The sequence below is a fragment of the Manduca sexta genome, chromosome 23 (assembly GCF_014839805.1).
Source record: "Manduca sexta isolate Smith_Timp_Sample1 chromosome 23, JHU_Msex_v1.0, whole genome shotgun sequence".
Classification (NCBI taxonomy): domain Eukaryota; kingdom Metazoa; phylum Arthropoda; class Insecta; order Lepidoptera; family Sphingidae; genus Manduca; species Manduca sexta.
The window spans coordinates 4,571,752-4,592,191 of NC_051137.1; the positions used below are offsets into that span (position 1 = coordinate 4,571,752).

At 36.0% G+C, this 20,440-nt stretch overlaps 2 protein-coding genes across 5 annotated transcripts; one reads left to right on the plus strand and one right to left on the minus strand.

Moving 5' to 3' along the window:
- The first annotated feature begins 165 nt into the window (after positions 1–165).
- On the plus strand, positions 166–6,222 carry LOC115443723 (TATA box-binding protein-like 1). 4 transcript variants are annotated; one of them, XM_030169251.2, is made up of 5 exons: positions 166–434; positions 3,193–3,319; positions 3,685–4,280; positions 5,110–5,204; positions 5,514–6,222. In XM_030169251.2, exons 3-5 carry the CDS (start codon positions 3,700–3,702, stop codon positions 5,780–5,782), a joined length of 945 nt encoding a protein of 314 aa, XP_030025111.2. In that variant the 5' UTR covers positions 166–434; positions 3,193–3,319; positions 3,685–3,699; the 3' UTR covers positions 5,783–6,222. The 4 variants fall into 4 exon arrangements, with proteins under 4 accessions (XP_030025111.2, XP_037298014.1, XP_037298015.1 ...); XM_037442117.1 differs by lacking the exon at positions 3,193–3,319 and having other exon boundaries at positions 170–434; XM_037442118.1 differs by lacking the exons at positions 166–434; positions 3,193–3,319 and adding an exon at positions 1,063–1,248.
- Positions 6,223–6,322: 100 nt separating this feature from the next.
- On the minus strand, positions 6,323–19,777 carry LOC115443713 (cytosolic carboxypeptidase 6). The gene is made up of 12 exons (XM_037442116.1): positions 19,622–19,777; positions 13,715–13,962; positions 13,540–13,634; positions 11,513–11,729; positions 10,890–11,064; positions 10,367–10,434; positions 9,263–9,421; positions 8,888–8,979; positions 8,507–8,721; positions 8,065–8,212; positions 6,935–7,113; positions 6,323–6,670 (listed from the first exon to the last, which is right to left on the minus strand). The coding sequence occupies exons 1-12, from the start codon at positions 19,626–19,628 to the stop codon at positions 6,492–6,494; spliced, it is 1,782 nt and encodes a 593-aa protein (XP_037298013.1). The 5' UTR covers positions 19,629–19,777; the 3' UTR covers positions 6,323–6,491.
- Positions 19,778–20,440: the final 663 nt, after the last annotated feature.

Here is a 20,440-nt window from a genome sequence, read left to right on the forward strand (position 1 = left end):
CTATGACAAAACAATACATCAGTTTTATAAGAAGAATGACAGAAAACTTGTGGGCGAGCCAAAAAAGGAATGGATAAAAAATCATAGACAGATTGTCATAGACACTAGAGCTTATGATAGACAAAACGAAAAACTTCATTCGTTGTTGAAATTCATCGTTCATTGTTCATTTTCAATTCCAGTCATTCGTTCGTGAGGAATATGGCGGTGCTAAGATGTGCATAAGTTTTTAATTTTTTGCATTATCGAGTTACAAATAAAAAACAGCTTCTTTTGATTATATTTGTTTAATTTGTACGTTGTAAGGATAGTCGCAGTGCAAGAGGAATCGCGTTCCTGAAACTTTCTACCTGGACTCTATCGTATTGCAATGAGAATTATTACTTCGTTCCAAGTGTAAAAATAATTGTGACAAATATATAACTTTATATCAGGTAATTTGTTGTTTTATGTAATTTCACTAAATCTAAGCCAACTACTTTTTAGCGTCAGACCAAAAACATACCTTCCACCCCCTTGATTAATTAATAAAAAGTAAGAAGAATAATTCTGTGCCCCATTTTGGTTCAAGTTCATTCTCGTGTTATTTTACTTATTTTTAGTTCCGAAATTTATTTCTAGAATTTTACACGCTCCTAGTTCTTAAAGGGTTAACGAAGTGCTTTGTTCTATTTAGCATGTTGTGTCTTTGCTTTGTGATCCAAAATCACGTGTGGTCAGAGTCGTTACGGGGTCAATAACTGCTGACTACGAAATATTTAATTTACCATCTTAGTTGAGGACGAGAATCCTATCACTATTCTCACAAGTATAGCTTTATCGAACAGCAGGGCAGTTAGATTCGCACAATTAGCAATCATACTACGGGCTTATTCTTACGAGCTATAATGCGTAGGATATAAAATGCGCAGAAGGTATAGGTGTCCAGTGGGTGTAACATTCGACATGTGCAAAAGTGCATATGCACCGCAAACTTGGGCGCAGGGCGCAGGGCGCAGGATGTAGGGTGGGTGCACGCAGGGTGGGGACGCGCGCGGTGCGGTGCGCGGGGCGCGGGCGGAGACCCGTCCGGCAGTCAGCTGTGCGAAGTGTCATGTTGTCGCGCAGCTCCGTGCCGTGGGAAGTGGCCTAAATTGTGCCCCTCCATTCGATTTTATAAAATTTGGTTACAGTAACTATGAATTAAATGTGAAAATGTTTTAATTGAATACACATATTGTGAACATCATTTGAATTTGAATTGAAACAGTGAGTACATGTGCTTGTAGTTACATAGTGAAGATAGATATATATTGTCTTTGTGTTAGGGTAGTGGATGTGGGATTTTTTCATTAAATCTCTGTTTACTTGCAAACAAAATGGGCTCTCACATAGATGATAGTATCTTATCTACATAGATCTAACATTGAGTTGACATTTTATGATCAATGCTTTAGATTAAAGAACAAATCCAGATCTCTTAGTACATTCATAAAAATGTCTCATTTGTTAGAGAATAAATTATCACCTAGTTCATCAACTATACTCTTTCTTTAAATAAAATATTATAAACAGGCCCTAAATATAGACATTTTTTATGAGATAACAATTGTATACTGACAAATCAAAAATGTGTAACATGGTATTTTCCATGAACTAGCTTTTTAAACAGAAGAGAGATAACATAATTACTTCTTTCATACACAATTAAAGCATATTTTGTAAATTTTAGGATTAGCACATGTTACATAAACAAAGGCTACACCCATATGCAAAAGAAATTAAAATTATTTGTACAATGTACTATGAGGTAATACTCGGAGTAAATGCCATTGTTAAAGAAATTAACACACAAAACTGACCAAGCTCATTATTGTTATCAAAATTTATTGTTGTGAGTATTTAAAACATGTTATTTTTATTCATAATTATTTTATGAATGATTTTTATTTTACAAAAAGATTTTTTTTATATGGGTAATTTTATAGAATGTGCAGTTATTGTGACGCAGTGTTCATTGAAGTTTTGAATCGTTACATTGTTTTTTTTTTTGTAAATATCATATTATAAAACAAAGAATATAAATAAATTATATTGAAGAAAAAAACAAAAGAAACATCTATGAATAAATTTTTTGGACACATGTTATTTATGCCAATCAAAATAATCTACAATGCCTGACAAAATAGTTGCATAACTTCAAAAAATGTCTAGGGATAACAATATCATATAGTTTATTCCCCTTTTAGCCTTTAATGTAATAAAAATTCTAGGAATTGATTGCTATTGATCAGAATCTGAAGGTGACTTTGTCTTTCATGTAGGAGTCATATTTCACAATTGTCTGCAAAGGTGATTTAATACCTAATAGTGATAAATATACTTTTGTATAAAACTAATATTTTAAAATAAAGGTGTAAACATACAAGTTTTGTCCGTGTTACTTTACATTTATGTTTAGGTTTTATGAATACTTAATAAAATTATTTTGACTACTACCTATCTAATTGTTAAAAAAATATTTCACAATATATATAAACTTGTATAATTATGGTTGATAAACAACTAAAACTCTGTTGTATGTTTAACATAAAACTCATTAATTACGGAACTTTAAAAAATGAAATTTTGCCCTGGCACATACTTTAACCAAAAATTGATTATTTTTTTTTGACTTGTCATAAAAAATGAGCAAAATTGATTCTGAAATTGACATTAAAAAGTTAGTTTTGTACTTTATATTGCAGTTTGTGAGAAAATAGATCTAGATAGAGAAGATAAAGATCTGCTATATCAGGCTGGCTAGAAAATATGAAGCAAATAATTATTACCCAATTAGATATTATGTATAGTCTATATCATATTATGTTAAAATTATATTTAATTAAGCAAATTAGTATAATACAAAATATTATATAACCAGCAAAAACTTGAAAGTTAAGAATCTACCTTATGAGATATAACCAGTTAAGGAGAAATACATTTTTATTGTACAAACATAGAATGTTTTCAAAATTAACTTAATTACATAAGCATTTTCGTTTGTTATTGTTTAACAAATTAATATCTTGTAATTAATTACATGAAAATTTGTACTACAAATGAAAGAAGTGCATACTGTACTGTTACATAATTATGGCTAACTATAATGCATGTTTTGTTTCATGTGTGTTGTACTGGCCATTGTTGTGCAATCAACAATTTCCAATATAGTCCTTTTTATGGTTTACTGCTGGCTGGAAGCTGACGATAACAGCTACACTAGTGCTCTGTCTAGTTGTTCTCACTCAATGTACAATTTAATCAATGTTTGATTAATATTGTTGATTCATTTCCTGTTGTAAGTATAGTTATTTGAATTGCTTCTACAGCAATATTTTTTTCTGTGTTCTGATAAGCATTTGTTCATTTTATGATCTGTTACATAACTCGGTAAAAACAATTAATATTTGATACTTATTTACATATATTGCAACAGTATTAAACAATTCACACAATAATCCACCTGGCACACTCGACCACACAACTAGCACAAACCCATCATCCACTGGGAAGTCAATTTTGGGATGTTTAATTACATTTAAGCATCTACATTACTAATTTTATGCTCGTGGCATAAATTTTATTTTTCTTTGAAAATTATAAATCTGTTTATAGTATAGTTAAGGTGTATTTGGTATAAACATGGTTTTATTATGGTTTCAGCTTGCCGTGGTGGTCATGGCTACGCTCATCCAGGAGAATGGTATCAAAGAGCTAAGCAAGGGCACCCACGGGGTCGTTTCAAACCATGGCATATCATCGCATACAGTTCCGAGCCACATGGTGCCCGACCATGAGTACTGCGAGGCGAGCGCGGCGCCCGAGCCGGCGGCCGCATGTAGCGACGGCGCCGCTGTTCCCGCGCCCCAAGCCGCCGACGACGACGAGGAGACGCCCGAGATTGACATAATGATAAACAATGTCGTGTGCAGTTTTAGTGTTAAGTGCCACCTGAACTTGAGACAAATCGCTTTGAATGGTGTTAATGTTGAATTCCGCCGCGAGAACGGCATGGTCACAATGAAGCTGCGCCGCCCGTACACGACGGCCTCGATCTGGTCGTCGGGCCGCGTCACATGCACGGGCGCCACTAGCGAGGAGCAGGCTAAGGTGGCCGCACGACGGTATGCTCGCGCCCTACAAAAGCTTGGTTTCCAAGTGCGCTTCCAGAATTTCCGGGTAGTCAATGTATTAGGAACATGTCGAATGCCATTCGGCATACGGATCATATCCTTCTCCAAGAAATATAAGGAAGCAGAGTGAGTTCCAATTCTCTATATTTAATTTTCTTTAGCTTTCACCTCAGTTAACACCAGATGCAGTGGAATCACTTTGCCATGTTAAGGATAAAAAAAAACTTAATACATGACTTTCTCTTGGCTTAAATTTGTTTAATCTTTAAAATTCTAAATCCTGAGATCTAATTTATTAAACGAAGTTATATATTTATATCATAAATGGTCACATTGTCTTTGTTTATTTACACCAAGTATAACAATATTGTGAAGTAAAAATGTTGACCACTTTAACTATAATTAGGCGTATGATAAACTAGTTCGTTTACCCCACATTATTTGCACGAATCTCTTAAAATTTTATAACTATAAAAGATAAATTGTAAGTTCATTTACCTTTAACTCTTGAAGCCCATAACCTTGCCTATGGTTCCGCCTAATATTATTTCACCAAGTCTTACTTGTTGGCACGGAGCCATGTTAACACTAAAAAAGCTGATTCATGTTTGTTACAAATTTATCTGGACAATATTTCTATAATCAAGTTAGTTTTGATTTATATTTTTTATCAATCTTATTATATTTTATTTGTTAATGGCAATTAAAAAAATATGAATGTAGATTCTTTTGTTATAAATAAAATGCTTTACTATTTCCTCTGTGCTTAAAAGTTTAACTGATAAGTAATCAATGCTGTTTAGAATAGCATTAAAAATAATGTGAGCCAATATCACATTATGATTCATAAATAGGTATTTCACTAAATACAATATAACATGTAGAGTTATCTCTGAGACTGGTGATGCAATATGATTAATATTATAGTATTATAATGTTATGTCATTCATTTCAGCTATGAACCTGAGCTCCACCCAGGTGTTACATATAAGCTGTATAACCCTAAAGCTACATTAAAGATATTCTCCACCGGTGGTGTGACAATCACAGGTTTGTTTATTCACTTCATATTTATAAACAGCTAATCTGTCTAAAGTTTCCAAACAAAATATAAAGCGTACCTTTAGCATCAAACTTTGGTTTACATTTTTGACCTTGGTTAGTTTAATTATAATTGTTATTGAAACTGAAATGACGACTTTATATTTATAAACAGTTAGGATTAATGCATTTGATCATGTCTGTGAATTCGATTATTCGTGATTCATTTTCACAGTATTCAGTTGTGTCTAAAACGTCCAAAACTGGTGTGTTTTGGGTTAGTCCAACAGATAATTAAAGAATGATTGTTGTTTACAGCCCGCAGCGTGAGCGATGTGCAGTCGGCGGTGGAGCGCATCTTCCCGCTGGTGTTCGAGTTCCGCAAGCCGCGCTCGGCGGCGGACGAGGAGGCGCTGCGACAGAAGCGCGCGGCGCGTGGCGGCGGCGGCGGCGGCGGGGGCGGCGCCGCGCGTGCGCCCTGCGCGCCGGCCGCGCCCGCCGCCGACGTGGACATGGAGCGCCACGACTCCATGCACCTGGTGACGTTGTCGTACGAGGAGGAGGCGGACGCCGACGAGTGGGAATGACGCGGCCGCGCCGCGCCCTCGCGCGCCTCCGCCGCCCAGTGACGCTCCCGATGCGACGTCTCTTGCGAGAACGAAACGAACTTTTGTTTGGCATCGAAGCAATAACTTTCGGTTGTTAGTGCGATCGCGTGTATCGTGTGAATTGTCGGCGAGCTGTTCGGTTCATGCCAAAGATATTTATTAGGGGAGGTGCTTTGCGCACGGCCCCGAGGCCCGGCGTGGCCGCTCGGAGGCGCCGCCGTGTCCTTCGGGGCCGCTTCGTTGAACGTTTCGCGGAGCGCCCGCGCTTCTTCACCCATCGTCTCTGCGAATGTATCGTTTTTGTGATGCTCCTGTGACCTCTTTAGTGTGCGTAGATGAAGTCTGATCGTTTACGTTTAAACCAAAATTGTCGTAACACTAAAATATGTTTGTATAATAAAACTCGATGACGATACTCAGTCACGTTTTTCATTTGCCGCTATGATGATTTTGTAGTGATATAGTGTTCAATAAGATTTGTTCTAAGAAAGAGATGACTGAATGATTAGATGTTAGTGATTGTAAATATAAAAGCTTGGACATTATAATGTTTCAATAAAAGTCATGTTTGTTTCATTATATTTTACTAGTAAAGAATAAGTAAAAAAACTAGAATATTGATTTATGAATGAAAGTTTACTTTAAATAGACACAACCTCCAGTAAAATTACAATAAACAGGGTTTTATTTAAGAGTCGGTGTCATGTGTATCGTACTCGTCGCTGGTGTATCTAGCATGAGAAGGCCGCGGAGGCTTCGCGAGCCTCGCTTGCGACTTGTCGCGCCGAGGACCGGCCGCACACGGGGCCGTCCGGATGTAAGCACTCATGTCTACCACGGAAAGCCGAGGGGTCCTCACAGCAATACCTGACGAATAGAAATAGCATAAATGCAATTTAATATCACCTCACCTTCACTACAGGCGCTGTGATTAACCACAAATATCAAGGATACAACCAACAAGGGCAAACCAAAACAAACAAAATTATTTATTTTTTTACTGAAGATCGATGAACAGGGGGAGGGGGATTTCTAAATAAGTTGCTGCCGGTTGGATGGCGCGCATCTTGACCCACATGGAATAAGTGAAAAAACGTATGAACCTATCATTTATACCATAATCGAAGTTACCTGTAATAAAAGGCAGCATGTGATCACTATCAAGGACGGTTCTTGGACGAGTCCGCTGTGTAATGTGTCGCGAAGTTCTGGGCGGTAACGCCCGAAGAGCGGGGGGCGAAGCGACCGGCAGCGGCGGTGACAGCACACGGGCTGGCAACACACGCCTTTCCGGGGACGAACTGGGCGATCTACAGAATTAGAATTATTCGACCGAGCACCACGAAATAGTAAAAAACTTTGTTAAACAAAGAAATAAAATATTATGGCAAAGTTTAATAGGTTCATATTAGTCTAGATTTTTAAGATTTTTTTAAACTCAAGTGATAACTGAAACACACGTTAATTTACTCACGGTCGCAGTCGACTTTTAATTATTTATGTCAACCTTTCCTTAGTTCATTTTTACTCAAATTTATATAAGTATATACTTATATTGAAATATCCAGGCAGAATAAGGTATAATAGGTCTAATATTAATACAACCTAAGCACTTGCGGATTGTTTATGACTAAAAACAATTGTTTATAAATTGATTGCCCAACAGTTTATAATTTGTTAGAATTTATACGTTATCTAACTCAACTTCGACAACTCGACTCGACAATAGCACGGTTTGAACTTGCGAACTGAATTCATAAAAGTTTCGAAACAACACGAGCAGAAGCCAAATAAAATACTTAGCTACATTTGTAATATCCATGTTTATTTCTCGTAAATTAATAAGGCAAGTCGTAACTTTAGTAGAGTGTAACTTATTATTTTAAACCTTTTATGTTTTCCCTTTACATATCTTACATTCTAAAATTGAAAGAAACAATCCTTCGACAGCTGAGTAAGAAGTAAAACGCCATTGACTTTGTGCTCAACTGACCTATGTTAGTGTAGGTATAAATCATTTGCACACATATTAGTATAATGTAACATATTAAAATAAAGCTATTTTATGGATTTTGCTAATCGCGGATTTGCGGATGACCAACACCTCACCACGAAGGCTGCAGCCGTTGAAACGTCGGGAAAAAAAATTAATAGAAAAAACCGCGATAAAATCCGTAAATTAGTTTTATTTTAATGTCTAACATTCGCGTAAACATTGGAAATCATCATAAGTAATGTAATATAATTAACGTTTCGACTACCGATCGCGCTCTATAGCAGGTCGTCTCCGACGACGCCTTCCACGGGATTCCTTTTTCTTTGTAGTGACACCAACTCTTGGAGGAATTATTCCTATGTGGCGATAATAATCGCAAAGAGCTTTTACTACAGATCGTCCCATTTTCACATCTGTATATACGAGTTAAAAAAAATATTAAACATGTAATTAATTTATTTTATTTCGTTTGAAATACATAGATGGAGCTACTAACTTATATTTCTATTAGATTTCTCGAATTTTAGAGAAAGCTATGACCTTGGTAGCTGAATCGTAAAAAACTGCAACCTACTTTTCTTTCAACTCAAGACGCTAAATACTCAATTTACAAAACGGATATAAACTTAGTATTTTAAATTACTATTTATGGCAAAATTATCTCTGGGTAGGTACAAATGACAAAAGTATTAAATTATAAAGGATACAAGCATCTTCTGTGTAATGCAAGAAAGGGCCCCTGGGGTTGAGCCTCCTTCCTCCAAGTGATGCTAATAGCGAGTATGCGTCGATGTTGCCGGTGCCAAGAGCCCGGCGGGCGCTGCCTGCCAACCCTGAGTCCGCGTTGAAAAAGCAGACATCACTGTGCCACGCCTCTATACGCGCCGCTAGGAACTTTGGTAGTACTGCGTGCCGTTCAAATCTATAAACAAATACTTAGTATATTTTACGATTTAAGTAAGACTGCATTGGGCACTCTTTACCTACAATGTAATCTCTCATAAAACCAGTAAAAATCCTTTAAATTATTAAAGACGACAGATTTGTAATATTGTAGAAATAAAATACTTATTTTGTGAACGACTGACCGGAACACGTTATCATAGGAATTTCCGTGAACAAACACTCCCTCGTGGCTTATGTCGGCGTGTATATCGATAATAAAGTCAAGCTGGACATCCTGTAATCATATTATTCATTAAAAAGCAGTCACTTGTCTCATTTCTGTGGATTTGCTTAGATTTTCGGCGATAGAGATCAAATTTTTCCTAATATTTTGTTTGTATAGGGAAGAAAATGCTATGAATGATTAATATACCCATAGAAAATGAAATATGGCATCATTAAGGAGTGTGAGACTAATTATACTTTACTGAACCAAATAATCAATACTACTGGAGAGTGAAGCCTATTCTATTTATTTTACGCCTACATTGTCATTATAAAATAGCTTAGTATAGAACCTTTTCTGCGGTTAGTTTATTGACGAGGTCGTTGACAGCGACGAGAGCTGGATGCGCGAACGAAGTGGCCCGATTCCAACATCGATTGAGGTCGGAGCCGAGCAGATCAGACCGATGATTGCCGAGGAACACACCGTCTGGATTCAGCATCGGTATTACCTAAAACTTCTCTATTGTATTTAGCTATATCATGTTATTCTATTCTTTATAGTTTCATAATTGAGTTATTAAATATGTAGGTATCTAAATGACTTAATTACCTAAGTTTTTTTTAAGTCAATAATAACATTTTAATACACAATAAACATCAACAAACCACAGAACTTACTTGAAATAAAATAAGTATCGTAAGTACTCTTTGAGTATTAAACAAGACTCATTAACTTAACATAAGGATAAGTTGAAGTTAAACTTATATTCAGGACAATTACAGACAATAAGTAGGGCAACCAAAATAACTGGTATTGGAAATAAAATCAATACGGTGGAAATTTGTTTTTCCTTCCTCTTTAATAGTCGATATGCATACTTATAATAACAATTTAATTGTGGAAATACATGTACAATAATTGGGTACCTAAGCAAAAACAGTTTTTTTTCTTTTTTAGACATGGCCTACGTTTTTAGCTTGACAAGGATCGGCATAAACAAACACACACGTACATTCGGGTGAGCGCTTTAAGCGTTTGGAACCCTTTGAAATTAAGTGACCAAGTTGAGGGCAATCCAGAACGAGTTACGAACCTCAGCTCAAGACGACCACTGGAAGACGATGGAGACATTAGCGATTATGCGATGAGCGTACTAACAACTATCCCTTAACGTATTTCGGTATATTGTCGAAGGGTCGGGAGGGCGGTGAATGGGGAAAGGTCCTCGGAGGCGACGACGGAACTGCGGTCTTGTACAGTGTTGGAGTTTCAAGAACTTGTTATTACAGCGGATAGCCAAAGTGATAACATCCACTGAATCGGATAGAACTAAACGTGGCCATCTCTATTTGGCGCGGTCGAATGGAAAATGAGTTGTCACAACAATAGAGTAATTATAAAATTTTCAGTTTTATTTCTTTTCACAAACAGTTAAATAAAAATGTTTTTTTACCTGTACAACAATGCCGGTTCGCAAAGCTAATGCCTTTTCCGAAGAACTCAATATGTAATCCAAGAACCCTGTAAAACATGTTAAGATTTTGATGCTTTAGTTACTGAGATTGGCTTCTATCTTTTATTATTAAAATATACTTATATATCAGCGGTACACTAGTTACGTAAAAATCAAGCGGACGGCCTAAACACTCTTCATGACAAAAACGTTATTAGTTTGAGTAATTCATTATTACTTTATCATTGTATAATTTAATGCAAGAAAAGATCTTTTTGATTTAAAATGTCGAGCCTGATCTATTTAAAAGAATTTTAGTCAAGTATGTATGTATGTGTATACTTAATTTTATCACAAAAGGCATTATTCAATCATTTTCTCACGTACCTCAGTCTTATACTGAATGGCTAAACGATTTCCAAAGATCTTTAGACTTCAACTATTAAAAAAAACACATTTTTCAATAACACAAACTAATTATGAATTATGATTTCGTTTACCTTCTTCCATTATATCCCATTACCTTGACATATGAACGACGCCGGTGGCTCCCCCCCGTGAGCCCTCGCAATAATTAGAACCACTCTTTTTTTGACATCGCCCCCTTTGCCTTTTGGCACGTGTTCATCTATAACGTGATTCTGCTTTTCTTTGAAATTAAAATCGCCTATTGTGATGAGGTCTATTCTTCGTTTTTGCTGTAATCATTAAATAATTTATAATTAACTGCACGTTTTGTTTTATTTTAATGCTTTTTATAAATAAGGTGTATTTTTTCTTCAGTAGCTAAAGAGAAGAAAACGAAAAGATAGTTTTATTGGGAACGACAATCGCCATGATTATCTACAAAATCGTAAGATTCGTGAGTGTATCGATAACTTTTTAATGTCATGAATCAATAGTGTTCTTAGGTTAAAAAAAAAACTCAAAAAAGAAGCTATTATTTCAGTTCAGAATTTTAGTGCAGAGGTATTACTCGTCTCAGTATTTAAACACACCCTTTAAAATCATTGAGAAGACGCTCTTTCTATAAACGAATTGTGTCTCCACGTGTCAATTTATAATAAAAAATAATGCATTCGTTGAGCCGCATTAGGACCTTAAAAAACTCAGTGAAATACTCATCTCAATAACAAAAATCCTCACCGTAGTTTGCGCAATAGACTCTCGCTTAGCAAAAGACTGAGCCCTTTTCTCCCAAACATTCAAGTATTTTTGAAGACGAGAATACGAATACGGAGCTGCTGCAGCAAACTGGTATACATCCTCCTCTTTGTCGAAAGCAAACGCTATGCTCAGTATCTTCCTTCCCCGGTGAACTAGCGAGCGATGAGAAAATATCAAGCGCCTTGGAATTCTTAGCCTGAAGATTAAACAAATTTAATATAGACGGGCTATACCTATTAGTAAACAAGTATATATATTTTTTATACTAAATATAAATAGTTTCTAAATTCTAAAATCTAAGTATAATTAAAATCCTCTTGTTACACTTAGGCCCCCTGAACTGTTTCCTTATAATGCCTAAATATCCATAGATCAAGACGTAGGTACCCATAATTTTTTTGTGCAGCGTTTTTTATATGTAAAAAGTATTGATTAACTTTAAATCTAGGTTTAAATTCATCTTACTCCTAAACTTTGGGCCTAGCACTATTAAACCAACCCTATTAGCTACTGGTAACAACTTTAACTTATGAAACCAGTACAATGCATTCATAATTTAATATATTATTAGGTATTAGTTTACGCGCCTAAACCACAAATGTTATCTGATATTTCAAGATTCTCCTATATCACAACATATTTACATGCATGTCACGACTAGTAGGCGCTAACATATTTTTATTAAATGACCCGAGCGAAGCCAATAATTCAATAAAAATACTTACAAAAGTATATACTTATTTGTATTTAATCCAGGAGCAACTGCCCCCAAAAGACCACGCGTCTTTCCACAATTTAAGTGGACATAAAAAGAAAACTAAGAAATGATTGTTTCACAATTACTTATTATCACTTATTTTAATGTTGAAAGCAGACAAAGTGATGATGAAAACAGAATTTTGTACACTTTTTTTAAATAAAAAAGTAAACATTATTAAAAATATATATAAATGGTAATAGTGTTTTTAACAGTATGGTTGGCAAACATATCTAAAGCGGTTGAGGTAGCTGCCCTTATTACCTTCTTTTTTCTCAAAGGTCCACCCTTTGAGAAAAAAGAAGGTACAATATGTAATGTCATGTATAGAACCTACCTTTTAGTTTTCATTACCTGTGGAATACAATAAATTGGCCCGAATAAGAGTTAACGCCACCATAAATGCGACTAAAAGCATTATCCTGAACCCAACCGCAACATAGTACGCAACAAATGCATGCGGTCGCGCTCTCGCAGTGAGCACTGCGCATTGCACCCTCGTGTTTATTAATAACGAATATCAACCATATAGACGGATACTGACGTGTTGGAGAAAACGTACGTTATATCTAATTCAGAAAATGTACTTAGATACAGCCACGTTATTAACAAGAACACCCTTAAAATTACTGATATGGGTGCAAAACCAAGATATCACTGAAGTCTCAACCAAAATGCGCTGCTACCTACTAAATTATATTAAATCGTAACTAATAATAAGTCCGTTTTTTTATAAACCCTCTTAACACCTATTAAATCTGAATCATGTGAATACGAAACTTTAAAAAGAATACAAGGATCGACACATTCATCTCCTATTTCAAAATTTTAAATTTAATCTATATTTATGTTAGTTAAATAGTATTTAAAAAAAAAACAAGACTCTCACTAATCGGACCGAGTCGTTATATCGATTCTGTAATTTTGACATTTATCTGTAACCTACAAGCTACTGGGGTGTACGCCCTCGACAACAACTTACAATAAAGTTTTCAAAACTCTCGCTTCAGACTTATATAACTCTACATTGCCCATGTCCGATTGATCTGGGATACTTCGATAACGCCCTCCAAGTAATGGGCTGCCAAAAATATTTTGGCTATAAAACTAAAGCTGCTCGCCAACTTATCCATCTAATTTCTCAAAACTACTAGGCTTCAAATGAAACATGCGCATAAACTTATTTTAATGTAGAGCTAGTAAGCGTAATGTGAATCTGTCGGAAGTTCATAAATGAAACTAATCTTACCATTTCGGACGTGACGTGGAACGCACGAGAGGCGTCATTTCTCCACTAAACAACGTCATTTCCTTTCCCAAATTAACTAAATTAAATATTACTCTCTGTAAGAAAAAATACGCATTGTCCTACATTTTGAAATACGTCATACAAGGCAACATATCTTATTGATCATACATCACACCTGGTCTTGTTTGACATTCTCGACTGTGAAATTGAACCAGAACCTCGACCTTGGCCTGCAGGTGTCCGGTCGGATGAACAGGTCGTATTCCAACTCCGTGATGTGGTCGGCTCGGCCCAAATTGCCACACTCGAAGGCCGCATCGAAGCATAAGTGACCGCGTTTCGCTTTGCCGCTGTGGCCGGGAGGTCGGACTATCAACCGGTTCAAATTTCCAAGACCACCTTCTCCGTCACTTTCTTCGCTGTCTGGAATAGGAAATGAACACAGACACGTTAAAATTTAATTATTTGTATTTCGTAATCTTTCGAAATAATAAACAAGTTTATAGTTAAATATTAAAACACGGCGAGAAGTAATAAGTTATAAATATCTAAGTGTGTGACAAAGAATAATTCGTAATCCTTAATTAATTATTTTCGTGCATGAAAATGCATAATAATGTTACATTAATGTAACTTAATGGTTATGAAACTTTAGATAATATTTTGCTCTTTGCAACGAAGCAAAAGTTAATATTGTAATTTACATTATAATTATAAAGTTTCAAGTTAGTTAAATAGCGTTAAACGTAAACACGTGTTTTCAAACTTCGGTTATTGTTTTTTTATCAATAATCAAGAACTAAGAACACATATATGCACTTAAAATTATCTCCCAAAATTATACAACCGCACAACTCTTTGTAACTCTAATTCCTCAACACAAAACTTATTACTTAATCCTTCCGAATTATTACCGTTAATATTACGTCTGTATATCGTGGTATGCTCTAGTTTGTCCGTGTTCGCATCCATTGTTACCGAAGCACTGGACAGGCGGATTGTGCCTCACTAATCCACCGGCGATATGGGGAGGTTATAAATTGACTAGGTAATCACCGATTGACGGCAACGTTTGGGCTATAAGTGCACGAAGTTTAAAGAAAACCGTTTACCGGCTCACGCTATCGGTCTATTGAATGGTTTATCTTATTCAACGGTGCAATTGAAATGTTAACTGCACCGTCAAATAGCTGTATTTCAAATGTTTCACGTGATGACTGCATTTCGGTATTTTGTGTAATCGAAATTGGTGGTAAACACACGCAATGCTACTTATGGTTGCAGTTAGTGCTAAGGACTGTGGGGCAACGGCAAAAGGGAATTTATTTGTTGTCACAAATATAAGGCTGCGGATTTGTAACAGTAAAAAAATCAATTTGCGCAGATATACCGTGAATACTGGCTACCTAATATTTTCAACGCAATTTCAATTGTTTTTATGACATTCCTTAGGTTTCATTTTCATATACTTAACAGATTTTTTTTTCTACGAATAAGGCAAAGTGACCCCAGTGCACCTGATGGTAGGCAGAGTGGGGTCCAATAGAATGTCGACTGACGAGATATGATTACCCCTCGGCGGTTGATACAATTATGCCGGCCTGTTGGAACCGGATATAGATAGGCTGATCCCGGAACGCGACACACTTACATTTGCCACTTTAGCGAGTTTTGACACCTTGTGTAAAGGAGTCGCTATCTGGACGGATATGAAATATTTCCTACCGCCAGCAAATATAAAAATAATATGAAGAATATTAAGATCAGGTGACTTCTAAAGCAGCGCTCTAATCGCGCCACTTGCGAATTCATGACTGACCTTTGAGCCATTTCAAGAATTATTAACATGAGATAAAAATCGTTACTTTGACACATGAAATCTATCAATTCTGATAATCCATATTAGATGAAGTCATTGCATTATTATGACATACGTACAACGATAAAGTGTACTGATATAAAAATAAACGAGGAATCATCATAAGCAGTTATATTTTATTTGACAACTTTGATTTACTTATAAACATAAGTAAATCAAAGTTGTCAAATAAAATATAGTCAAAATATAATATTAACCGACCTTTTAGGAACCAGAATCTTCCTGGCCGTTAAATTATAATATATGCATGATACCAAAAAAACAAATAACAAATGGAGTGGACTTGCACACCGAGGGTTTCGTGTAATCTTAATACGTAGCCACAGAAAGCATCTAGCATTATTGCACTAACTAAAAGACAAAAAAGGGTAAAGGAGCAACTTAATTTTGCCGTTCGATACCTGGACACGGTTATTGCATCAACCGCAAATAATAAATTTGTAACTTTTTTTTATTGTTTTGAAAGACGAGACGTCCTTGCCGTTCGTCTGATGGTAAGCGATACGACCGCCCATAAATAGTAGAAACACCATCCAACACCTTAAATGACAAAGTATTGTCTGGTATTCCACTGCGCTCAACATCCTGGGACATGCGATGTTAAGTCTCATTATTTCCAGTAGTTACACTGGCTACAATGTCCTTCAAACCGGAACACAACAGTGACTACACACAGCTGCTTGGGGGTAGAAATAGACATTGCGGTGGTACCTACCCAGGCGGAGTCACACATATGAGAGACCTACCACCAGTAAAAGATGTAATAGTGAATTCGTTTATTTTGTGGTTATTAAAGCATATATTTACGGTTTTGAGTCTTTTTCCTTTATACGTGCTATAAGACATTGTTTCTTACCAATTTCACGACTCTGGGTTAACGGAAACTACCCTATAGGTTATGATTTCCTTGTGAAATCGCGAAATATATGAAAACATCCAACATAAACATAAACCTTTTGAGCGCATTCACTTAAAAGTTTCATTTTTTCACAGCCGAAAGAGACCGTAGATCCGAGTATTTGATAATTTACAACTAGAAACCTCTAGGCATTCCTGAGAAAAAGGGTCTTGACAGTCAGACAGAGGGGCACCCTGATGAAAAACCAAAATGATCCTAAAGGGTTTCTTTTGAAGTACGGAACCCTAAAAAGCAACAAAAACCCATAGTAAATTACCAAAATGACTTTAGTGCATATGGTTTTGTCATATCGTAAGATGGTATACGTGTAGTGGTATAAAGAAATGCTGCGATGTATTTATCTATAACATAAGACTACCTCTGTGGCGTACGGCTGTAGTGCTGAGGTTTGGGTCCGATTCCCGGGTCGGGCAGTTTTATTGAGATTTTCTAATCAGTGTCAGCTCGAAGTCTGGAATTTATCCCGATACGGCGAAAGGCTCACCTCCTATCACGTGAGATCCATATCTCACGTGCATATCTATATCTATCCATGAGATGGAATATGCACGGCGAAAAGTTGGTGCAGCGGTTGCGCCCTGCCTCCCCCTTCGTGTATAAAAGACGTGAGTGTGTGTTATTTAAGTCACGCAAACCCGCAGTGTTCAAACTTAGGTAAGGAACACCTACACTCTACACATAAGTAAAAGTTTCTAGTACCCAGCAGGCAGCACACATATTCGCCATTAATCCCGGAAGCTATTCATTTATGAATGAATGGTACAAAATAATTATGTTAAAGTGTCACAATATGAACAATAATGGCTTCAGAAACTCAATTGTCAGTAGACCTAGGGACTTTATTCGAACATTGAGGTTGTGCAACCGCAAATATAAAACTTTAAATTTATCCAAAGAATCATATCGTGTATTACAATTACATTTATAACATACTTATTGACCTTTTTTAAGGCTCTCGTATTAAAGCCCTAAAACTAGGCGTATGCCAAATCTTTGTGATTAATAACGTATTTTGTTAATAATTACCTACACAATATATATTAATTATAGCGACAACCTATCAAAAGCTCACACATATAGGAATCCTCCAAAACACTAGAATACATTACAATCACACGAAATATCGTCAGCATATACATAATTGATTGTAATTTTTTATAGTAATTTTAATAGTTAAGAACAGTAAGATAATTTGTTTATTTCTATTAGTTGTAATGAAAAATTAACTCATGAAGGAAAACATAACTTCTGTTATGTTATGTTATGTAAGGTCTTCTGACCTTCATGGAGATACAACTGGTGCCTTTGTGGTTTGCCACGATTATTTACATTCTAAGATGTGATGGAGTCGAGAATCGAGAGCCTATTACGATGGTATCTTTCGTATTTGTAATATATATATATATATATATATATATATATATATATATATATATATATATATATATATATATATATACCTAGTCTTGCCATAAATATTGTAATAAAGAAAAAAAGAAAATTGTTAACTGCAAATAACATTTATTACTTTTACAGTGTGTCAGTTTAATACATAAATATAAAACAATTAAAAATATAAAAAGCTTATTCGAAGTGGTCTCCATTGGCTGCAATACAGTCCTTTAAACGATGAGGCCAGTTATCAATAGAAGCACGCACTCTTTCCATGGGAAAATTCTTCACTGCCAATCGTATAGATTGTTTTAGGGACTCCAAATTATCATGGCGTTTAGAGCAAGCTGTACTCTCTAAAACTGACCACAAATCATAATCCAGCGGATTAAGATCGGGACTAGACGACGGCCAGTCTTCAGCTCTGATGAAGTCCGAAACGTTCGATTCCAACCAAGACTGCGTGGACCGAGCTTTATGACCCGGCGCCGAGTCTTGCTGGAAGGACCATACTTGGTTATTGAACATGGTGATGTTAAGGGGCTTAACTACCTTCTCAAGAATGGTATCTTGATACACTTGTGCCGATGTTTTGATACCTTTTTCACAAAAAATATGGCTCAGTCACTCCTTCATAGCTAACACCCCACCAAACCATCACTGAAGTCGGATAATGTCCACGTTGCACTCTGTCGACTAATTGGGAAGCTTCCTTAGAGCTTTGAGCATAAATACGGTCATTTTGTTTGTTAAAATGTTGCTCAATTGTAAAAATTTTCTCATCCGTAAACAAAATTTTTCTGTGACCTCCCTTTGCGTACCGCTTCAGTAGTTGTTTCGATTTTACCACCCTATTCTTCTTTAAATTATCAGTTAAGAAATGGCCAGTGCGTCTCTTATAGGCTGCAAGTCCTAAGTCATCTTTTAAAATACGCGACATGGTTCTAGGTGCTATCTTCATTTCCCGAGATAAAATCTTTTGCTTTCGGACAGGATTTCTTCGAATTCTTTCCCTTACTGCTTTGACCACCTTTTTCGTACGAACACTACGTGGACGGCCAGATCTTTTTCTGTCACAAACAGAGGAGGTCTCATTGTACCTATTAATAGCCCGGTACACAAACATTTTACTAATACCAAGTGTATGGAGAGTTTTAAAAATTGCATTTGGCTCCATACCTACTTTGTGTAATGCTATCACAGCGATTCGGTTCTCTTTATCACCCCACACCATTTTAATATCGCAAAATATTTTACAATGTATTGGCGCCAAAATGAGAAAACACAATGAACAATCGTATAAAAATGACAGATTCGAAATTCAAATGTAATATTTTTTTATAATTAAGTGTAACAGTATTTATGGCCAGACTAAGTATAAAAACAAAATATACGTTAAGTTGGCATGACATTAGTACTGAGCTGGCAAAGTAGTTAACTTCTACAAAAGAACACGTCTAATGTTTGGACACTGTTTTACGAAATGAAAGCAAGACACAATAACATATTATTCTTATCTATGTTTTTCTGCTCAACTATTCGTTAAGTACAGGGCGGCCAACATTTTATAAATAGAAAATGTGTTCTCTTGCAGTGACGAAGCGTCCATACAACCCAATTCCTACCGGCGCGGCGTCCCATTTAGGTTTAATTACGTTGTCTTAATTTTTGTTTTCCTTTAAAGTGGCCGGATATGTCAGCTAAGGTATTTCTTTTTCTCGGGTTTCTTTTTCAAAAAAATACTCTGCTACTGCTGTGTTGAGCGACTTTCTCTACATAGTGAGAAGGATTAATAAAACATTAATGGTAATCATTATTTATTATGCTCGTGAGTTGGCCAAATTCCGCTAAAAAAAGTGAAATTGATCAATAAACGTGATATTACAACTTACCCGACATTGTTTCTGGATGAAAATGACTTCGTCGTTGATTAAAGTAATTAACTAGTTCATTTTAAACTTGTAATGTTCTCACTCTCCATTATGTCGCCTAGACTTGATTTCTCTGTTTCCTTTTCCTTGTAATGTTGCCATGTTACGCTTCGATGCGGCATTTCACTCATAATAATAACAAAAAATAGAAATTATTTGTTTGAATGCGTAATATCACCATAGTTGTCGTTGCTAGGCAACGGAAGTCGGAATCTTCGCAATGGGGTGACAGAATACAGTAGCCTCAGACAGTAGCACTGGTTGACGTTTTATAGCCCAAATCATAATAATAGCAGTATAATCCAATTACCATTTACGCGGCCCACGAAATGGTCTCAAAAGTAAAGGAATAATTTTTTCCCAGTTTTTACAAAATTTTTAATGAATGCTGCGCTCCTAGTGGTCATAGCGTGGTGTTATATAGCCTATAGTTTTCCTCGATAAATGGGCTATCCAAAACTAAACTTTTTCAATTCAAACCAGGGGCCTTATTCTCTACCCCGCACGTTATTTTGACGGTGCGTAACAAGCACTTAACACAACCCATCATGTTTAGTACTATAGAAATTTGGCTTACAGAATACCATTCCACGCACATTTCTCGAAGATAACATGACACGGCCGCGTTACGCGTTTACACTATCATACAGAATAAGGGCCCTGTAGTTCTTGAGTTTATGGGTTCAAACAAACAAACTCTTCACCTATATTTTTAGATTAACTTTATTTTTGCTTTAATGGAAGCATGAATGGACTGTCACATACAAGGAGACCTCTTTA

What these genes read in the sequence shown, in the direction of transcription:
- LOC115443723 (XM_030169251.2), top strand. Translation starts at nt 3,700, where the DNA reads ATGGCTACGCTCATCCAGGAGAATGGTATCAAAGAGCTAAGCAAGGGC. An exon ending in AAGAAATATAAGGAAGCAGA is followed by an intron (nt 4,281 to 5,109) that starts GTGAGTTCCAAT and finishes CATTCATTTCAG; the next exon opens with CTATGAACCTGAGCTCCACC. An exon ending in CGGTGGTGTGACAATCACAG is followed by an intron (nt 5,205 to 5,513) that starts GTTTGTTTATTC and finishes TGTTGTTTACAG; the next exon opens with CCCGCAGCGTGAGCGATGTG.
- LOC115443713 (XM_037442116.1), bottom strand. An exon ending in GAACCGGCATTGTTGTACAG is followed by an intron (nt 9,422 to 10,366) that starts GTAAAAAAACAT and finishes GAGAAGTTTTAG; the next exon opens with GTAATACCGATGCTGAATCC. An exon ending in TCCTATGATAACGTGTTCCG is followed by an intron (nt 8,722 to 8,887) that starts GTCAGTCGTTCA and finishes ATTTGTTTATAG; the next exon opens with ATTTGAACGGCACGCAGTAC.